Below are 8,536 nucleotides of genomic sequence, written 5' to 3' on the forward strand. Positions count from 1 at the left end.
GGGTCAGAGGCTTAGCTAGGCTAAGCCTCGGGGGAGACTCAGGGCTTTTGTGGAGGACAGAAGGCAAGACTGAGACTGGAGCTATAGGAGGGGTTCTCATACACTGGAAAGGGTCAGGAACAGGGTCACAAAAGCCGGGAGGGCCTAGAGGAACTGTGGAATTCATGATGACCAGAAGGTGAGGAAGAATATGGACAACGAGAGGAGGAGAAGACAGGAAAGAGCATAATAGCACAGTTGGGACTAAGGAAAATGCAAGACTGCAGTCTCCAGGGAGGGTGTGGGGAGCGGCAGGTGAAGAGGGCCAGCCACAGCCTTAAAGAACATGTCTTGGGGTTACCTCTGCCTAAAGGGGAAATTTACCAAATTACCACTGGTGGATATGGTGCCTATCGATTGGTGAGCCAGAAAGTAAGTCTGCTTCACTGGAGGTGAGGGATAAGGTCCCATTGAGACTCAGACCCCAAGGTGGAGTGTAGGTACCAGAAGAACCTACCCAAGTCACTGAACCAATGTACGAGTTAAGGCCCTGAGGGGAACAGTATTCTGGCAGTTGGGATCCAAGGAAGACCACAGTCACACCACACAACAAAACTCAGACAAGCATTTTATTGGGGAAAACACGGGAAAGTGTCTGCTTCTGCTTGAGAGAGAAGCGGAAGAGAACTGAGTGGGAGGCAGCCTTTATATAAGGTCTCTTTGTGGGTGGAGTTTTCCAGGGTAGAGATTGGTGGGATTTCAAGTCCTGCATGCACTTGGGGCAAGCTCTGGGATTGGGGTGATTTTGAGCTCAGGGATTGGTTGGATTTCAACCCCCGGAACTGAGCTTAGACATTTTACACTAAAACAAGACCCACATACATGCACCTTCACATACATGTGCGCTTATGTATGTGTGTCTTCTGAACTCATCAACCTGCTACAAACACTTTGGGGTTTGCTGTATTTGCATTTCTGTAATTCACTTCTGGAAAGCAAAAGACATAAGAGAGAATATAAAAACCTTGATCTCCTATCAAAACTGGGAAGATACACTGAAAAATCATTTTTAAAGAAGTCTATAGATAGCCATGTATGATGGTATATTCCCATAATCCTCAGGAAGCCGAAGCAGGTTAGAAGCCTTAGATTGATAATTAGGCAATGTCAAACAAACACCCAAAGCAAAAGCCTACAAGATAAGGATCTTGAGCCAAAAACATAAAGAGCAACACATTTGCACTTGAGAGCACTGCTTTGTAGGGGCCAGGACAGCTTCACCCAAAGCATTTCACATAGCTAATGTCTGAAAGGCTAGGAATCAGACAGATAGATCCCTAATAGATAGACTAATAGGGAGCAGTAAATAAACAGTAAAGATGGCAAATTCAAACATTTATCCTTACATTCCTTACTGGAAACAAAGGCCTAAAGCCTGGCAGGCATTTTCTTCCACAAGTATAGCCTCTCTGCTCCTGCAGATGGATCTGCCCAACAAGATGAAGGCCTGATAAGGACATGTGTGCCTATGATGATCACCTGCTGTCATTCAAACTGGCAACACTAAATCGGGGAATAATGACCCTTAAAACCCCAAGCCTTCAAGGAAAGAATGTATCTGAGGCTCCCAAGTCCCCCCTCTGCTCTGCAGAAAATCTTGCTCTCTGTGTTTCTTCACTCCTAATGACAGCCTTTCTTCACTGGCTGATTCTGTCTGCCATGTCTGAGATTCTTCCTGCTTGACTACGCTCAAGATTTTTCCACCTTTTAATTCTTTAACTGGCAAGAAAACAAACCTGATCAAATATGTAACTTCTAGTAATTCCACATAGAAAAAGCAACTGCCTAAGCCATCCCAAAGTCCTGACTCACAAAACTGCAACATATGATAATAGATATTTTAAGCAACCCTGCTGCAAAACGGCATATTACTCAGCAGAGGATATCAGGGTAGTGCACAGACTCTACCTTTTCTCTTAATCAGTCTGTAAGCTGTAATCATTTCATAGAAAATAGCTTTCAAAGTCTTATTTTCACAGGTTTTTTTTAACAACAAAACTCCTTGGAGAGCATTACAAACACTTCTAAATTTTAACAGAAATCCTTCCACAGTCTAGTTTTCTTGGTTCCAGCCATGTACAAATCTAAGTTGTCCTGAAGGTTTCCTTGGATGCTTTTGGTTGTTGGTGATGCCACAGTTCCATCTAGGCAAATGGCCTTGTTCTGGTATCATCACAATTATACTGCCTTCTTCTTTGTCCAGGTTCTGGTGTGCAAACCATCTTGTCTTGCTAAGAAGAATCTTTTTGTTCTTTTAGGGTTACTCATTCTTAGAATACAGTATCCTTTGTTTTCTGTCATCAAGACTAGTTTCTCAATCTCTTGTTGAAATGCATCCCAGATGGCTTGACTTACTGGTCTCTAAATGTTGTATTCCTATATAACTGCTAATTATGTCTGGGTTGAGATTCCTCACAATCACATCAGGTACACTGTAGAAACTGTTTTCCAATAAAAGTACATTCTTATGGTTCATATAATGCACAGATGAACACAGTACCCTTTGCTCTGAACCTTGGGCTGTTATACAGTACTAGCTACAAATCTATCTCTCAGGAATCAAACTAGGGAAGCTATACATACTGGACATTTAAAATGTTAACTTTGAGAATAATTTGACATTCTGAAATCCCATTTTTTCCCTACTTTCCTATACTGAACTCTAAGTCTAAAATACCTACAGGGTGTAATAAAATACTCTAGAAATCTATCACAGCATCATGCTGAATAACTGAGCATAAAAACTCACCCAGCCTTATGGATAAAGTTAGTGTCAGGAGGAAAAAAAGTAATGAAACAGAGGGACACTGAAAACTTTAAGACATCGATACAAGAAACTGAAGAGGACACAAATCAATGAAAACACATCCCATGTGTATAATGCTGGAGAATCAACATTGTTGAAGTGCCCATTTCTTGAAATGCAATATGTCCGATATAATCACTATAGACAACCCAATGGCATCTTTCAAAGAGATGAGAAAGCCAATCCTAAAAATTAGATAGAAACATGAAAGAGCTAAAACTGTTAAGGTAATTATGAATAAGAAAGGCTCAATAATGTTGGAATGTTGCAGGCATCACTCCATCTAGTTTAATGCGATATTGAAAAACCAGAGCATGCAAAGCAATATGGTTAAAACAAATTTAAAAGGGGGAATTGGGTTGTAGGTACTCATAATAGGTAAACCCTGTGCAAGGATGAGGAAAGAGAGAAGGGTGGTGCTTCCTCCAGTGAACCAATGCCAAAGATTGCCACAGAACCAAAGCAGGGAGACATGAAGAATGGACATCTTCTCACAGTCCTCAGAAGGACCCAAGACTTTAGATAACTGGTTCTTGGACTTGTAAGTTCAAGAACTATAAAGCAATTAACTCATCCTCCTTAATACTCAGTTTTTTTCCTTCAGTACTCAGTGGAATGGGATCCAGAACAGATTTATGTAAAGAAAGTTAGATAAAAAAGTTAGAAAGTTAGATTTTGATAAAGTTACAATATACAATTTTCATTTCTTCCTTAAATCCTTGTCCTAAGACTCCTTTTATATTTCTGGCTACCATGCTTTTCTTTTCCCTAGGAAGGCAAGTGATGTTATTGGATCAATGGAAGGTAGCTTCTTTAGAGAGAAAATACATTTTGATGCACTGTAGAGGCTGGGATGGGTGGCTTCAATCAGGAACTTCTGTAATATATAGAAAGCACAAATCACTGCCTGTGAAATATAACAAGGCAGCTAGAATGGGACAAAGTATCTAAGGCTAAATGTGTCTGAGCTTGCCATCCTTGGGTTGAGGGATTTTGAGGAAGAGCCCGAGATGGTCTCACCTATACCCTGCTATTCTGGTTGGACAGCTTCTTGGAAAACTGAACACTGAGCTGCCTTTGTCCTTGTCCCAGTGGGACTGGAGGGAAGCTACTAGCCAGGCTGATGTTGTACCAAGATGGAGGACACACATATTTTTTCGAAAATGCCATAGCATGAAAGAATGAACAAGTCTGTTTATTCAAAGTCTTCATTATTTTTGAGTGAGGGGTGGGGTGCATAAATCAGTTACTTTACCACTGTAAGGGCAGAAATAGCAGAAGATAAACACTGACTGCTTTGACAGTATCCTCATGAAAGAGGAATGAAGACCACACAAACTTTATAGAGCCTACAAGACAGAGTACAGTGAGGTCATCTGGGGAGCATCCCCAGCCACAAAACTCAGTTATAAATGCCCAGTGGGGCAGCTGATCAGTCAAGAGTCAATCAACAGCTGCCAGGAAGGAGGCATTTCCAGAGCTTATTAAGGGGAACATGCTCCTTGAGAGAGAGAGAGAGAGAGAGAGAGAGAGAGAGAGAGAGAGAGAGAGACCCTTTATGTCATGAGCATTTTTTTAAATGTGAAATGCAGACATATCTTCATGTTTCCATAAATCCCCCTAATAATGAATTTCCCTTTCTTCCCATGAGCATTCATTAAGGAACTACCAGCCTACAAATGTTCCTCAAGACTCCAGGCTCTAAGCTCTGGGAGTGGGACAGTCACTAATGTACATAATTTCAAAGTCCCACCTGCATGCAGAAACAGATGCTCATATGAAGGCCTCTGATGGAGCACAGTGTAGACGACAATCCCAAATTACTTATAACTTGATCAATTAGTTGCTCAAAATGTTGGACAATTTAAGCAATCCCTGGGATGATTGCTTAAAGAGAACTGGAGCCATGAATGATTTCCACTCACATGTCCAAGGCTATAGGCATACTTAAGAAAATAGGTTCAGGAAATTCTTCCAGATATTTTAGATAGTGCCACTGTAATGTGCTTCCTACTTTAGATAATACCACCTCCAAAGCCTCCACCCTCTGCCCTTCCCCTACATTATGCTCCTTGGCCCAAGTCTTTCTCAGTAGGAACATAGTGGAAATTTTGAAGAAGCATAAAAACAAAGGCTCTATCTGGATATGGAATGACCTACACAAGGCACCATCCAGAGGAAGGAAGAGTCTGTAGTCAGCGGGTATTTTGTACAAAGGATATTTTTCCTGCTTTGTTCCACAGGATGACAGCTTTATCAGTGCTCTGCCAGTCTACAGCCTCAGTGACTTACCCATGTTCTTTTCTCTCAGGCTTCTTTTCACTCACTGTGGTATAATTACACAGAGCTAGAATCCTTTCATTTGATCATATTTGCTATTTAGGCATTCTCTATTGTCACTGACAAAACACACTGGTCTGAACTATGGTTCTAGTGCCAAAGAACTGGGGCATCTTGTCCTAGAGGGGTGCTCTCCAAAAGGTCATGATGACTGTGTGTCCTAAAGCCACATGATCAGGGAATGCCCTCCAAGGACAAGTGTCTTCTAAAGGTGGGTGAATTTTCTGGGTTTTTTTTCCACCAGCATTGACTTCAGTGCCCTCAAATACTGAGAACCAGAGACCATAGTGCTGCTGATGCTCCACAGTGCATGGACAGCCTCCCAGAACAAAGAACTATTTGCAGATGTCAACACTGACAAGGTCCTGACTCTTCGAGCTAGAGTGTCCTCACATGGTCATTCCCCACTGAGTCCACATCCCTGCTGCCTCTTTCACTGTTATAAGAACAGGAGTCATATTAGATTAGGGTCTCACTTTGTTGCCTCATTAAATCTTAATTGCCTCTTTAATGCCTTAAAACACAATCCCATTAGGAGTTATGGCTTCACTACATGATTTCTTATCAAGATAATTCCATCCATAGTACCAGGGAAAAGGGAGAAGAGAAAAGAGAAATTACAAGGGAAATAATTTCATCTTAAGGGATTTTCCCATAGAAATTCTGTAAGTCGGTACTTTTCATGTATAATTGTCCCAAATCATAGTTATATGTCTCTCCAATTACAAGGCTAGAAATATATTCTCCAACTTGATACCTACACACTCAGCTAAAGCTAATGAGTGTGTGTTAGTAAGATGAAATGATGACCTCTTCTAATCCTCCACTTAGCATCCTTCCCATATGTAAACTTTCAGAGTCCTCACAGGGCCTGTAAGCTAGGAGTGTCTACTCCCATATAGGATGTTAGCAGATGCCAGGTCCAACTCTAGGTCCTCTTTCTTTGAGAAGAGACTCACAGAACTGCATCCAGGAGAAAACACTTGGCTTTTTTCCCCCTCACTGGTAGTTTTTAGTCCCAGCAAATTGACTCTATTCTGTCTCATTTTGTCTTTAAATTTTCAGACAGTAGTGAAAATAGGCTCTATGTGGAGAGAGCAGGATTAAAAGAATACACATGCTGATGTCCCTTAAATTAACTTCATTTTCTGACAGGAAACCCTGGGAACTCTGCTTCCATTGACTAAGATTGACATGTAGTTCTTAAAAGTATGAAGCTTTGAAAATCATCCCTGGATAAAAGCTATTTAGCAACTATTATGCATGTGTACACTTTTGAAATGACTATGAAGTAGAAATAGTAGAGTTTGTTTAAATGTGTTGATATAATGTGTTAATGTTAACAAGTATATGCTCATACACTGATAGAACAGTTTTAATTTTCATACAAAGTTACATTTCATTTATACTATTAGTGATGGAAACAGGGCCATCATCCATGTCATCTGTGAATTTTCTCCCAAACACCATTTTACTGTTCAGCCAGAATGGACATGGAACAGGTAATGAACTGAAAGACAGAGACACCTTACTCTCTCTAGTAGGTGCCAAAACAAGGCAACTCACCGTTCTTCTTATAGAACATAATTTCGCCTTTAAACTCTATCTTCTCTTCCAGGGATTTTTCTATCTGAAGCATCAGCTGCTCGTTGGTCTCGACACCAAACAAAAACTTGCAACTGCAGCTCTTCTGCATGACTTCAGTTCGTGCAAACCCAGCCAGCTCACAGAAGCCATCAGAACAGTAGACTATAGGGAACCCCTTTGCCACTTGGGCATTGGCCAGGATGAAGTTGCTATCTGCAGGAAACAAGAAGACATTCAGCCACTTAAAACTCTTCTTTAAGTCACAATTTTACACATGTGCTCAGGTCATGGTGCTAAAGATTGTGTTCTGCACTGTCTTGAAAGAGTCCCAGACTTGGATGAGCAGTGCTGGCTAGGCTCTGACTTGGCCAATGTGCCCATCAGCCTGCCCCAAGCCACTCACTTTCTGTTTGCCTCCGAGAGTGGCTCTTACCATGAGCTGCCTGAGCAAGTTGACCTCTGAACCCATTGATTTTTGGATTGCATAATCTCAAAAGCAGATCCTGAGGAATGAATTGAAGTGTGAGTCATGTCTGGGCTGGGAGATGATTCCAGGTTGTGACAAGAGGAACTTTTAGAGATGAACTTTGAAGGAAAAAAGTGATATATGCTAGAGCTTGGCTTCAAAACAAGGCAAATCCAATGCTTGCCAGTTGATTATCAGGATTTAGGGTAAAGTATAAACAGCTGTAAACACATTCATTCATTCACACAAGAAACAAATGTTGTATACTGACCATAAGTATCTTAAGTGGAGGCTTTAAATATAATAAAACTGAAAGTGAAAAGAATTATGAATAATAAGTTAAATTAAAAAGTAGGATTCATTATAATATCCTATTACAAGGAATTATTGTCTCAAATACAAATATATAAACATATATACATATACCAAATATGAAATGTTTATATACACATATATATGTACATATATACATATTTACACAAATATACACACAGACATACACATGTTAGTACAACATCTAGAATCTATGCTTGTCTCTAGAGACAGTAGCTCTGTGCACAGAGGAGTGCACCTATATTTTACCATATACTTTACTGTGTACCCATTGGATTTATACAAAATTCTTTATATATTGTCTACTTTGAAACACCATGTTTCCAAGAGGTTTGTAGCAGGCAGCTTTCTGTCGTGCCAATAGAAAGGAGGTTCTGTGGTAACTTCTTCATGGCCAGTGGGATAAACTTGGACATCCAGTCCCTTGTATCTCCATCTCTTCATAAGCATCACAGAACTGTAGTGGATAGCCATCCCAGCATTGGCCTGGAAGTTCCAACCTCCATTGAGGCTTCAGTAATGATCACGCCCACAAGGCGGGGCAGAGGAGGGAGCGGAAGACCGAGGAACAGGAGGAGGTGGCTCTCTTGGTTCCGGGACGCTGGACCGAGCAGAGTTCTCCAGAGAACACCGCCGGTCTGCCCTATACCTTTGCCAGATCCTGCAACCTACCCCTTCATTTGTAAGTTACCCCACAAAATAAACCTCCCTTTTAACTACGTGGAATGGCCTTAATAATTTCACCAATACAGAACAGTCCACTGTCACCTTTGCTTCAGGCAGTCCTGGTCTAAGAATACAATTCATATTGACAGTATTTATATCTTGCCTTGACTTCTTTGGTTCATCCATTCCCAAGTCAGTCTTTTCCTCTTAGAGCCAGAGCTGGATAACAACATTTGGAGATTTTTGAATCTTTGGAATTCTTTGGAAGCCACCAGAGTGAATTAGATTATCCTAGACTG

At 41.0% G+C, this 8,536-nt stretch overlaps 1 protein-coding gene across 1 annotated transcript in view; it reads right to left on the reverse strand.

Moving 5' to 3' along the window:
* The window catches only part of Kcnh8 (potassium voltage-gated channel subfamily H member 8), a 256,364-nt gene extending 248,474 nt beyond the window's left edge, over nt 1-7,890 (reverse strand). Inside the window, exons 1-2 of the mRNA XM_036168043.1 lie at nt 7,878-7,890; nt 6,752-6,985 (exon numbers count right to left, since the gene is read on the reverse strand). Of these exons, the coding sequence (XP_036023936.1) occupies nt 6,752-6,985; nt 7,878-7,890 (247 nt within the window). The remainder of the gene's footprint in view (nt 1-6,751; nt 6,986-7,877) is intronic.
* Between the last annotated feature and the right edge of the window lie 646 nt (nt 7,891-8,536).

The sequence above is a fragment of the Onychomys torridus genome, chromosome 18 (genome assembly GCF_903995425.1).
Source record: "Onychomys torridus chromosome 18, mOncTor1.1, whole genome shotgun sequence".
NCBI lineage: Eukaryota > Metazoa > Chordata > Mammalia > Rodentia > Cricetidae > Onychomys > Onychomys torridus.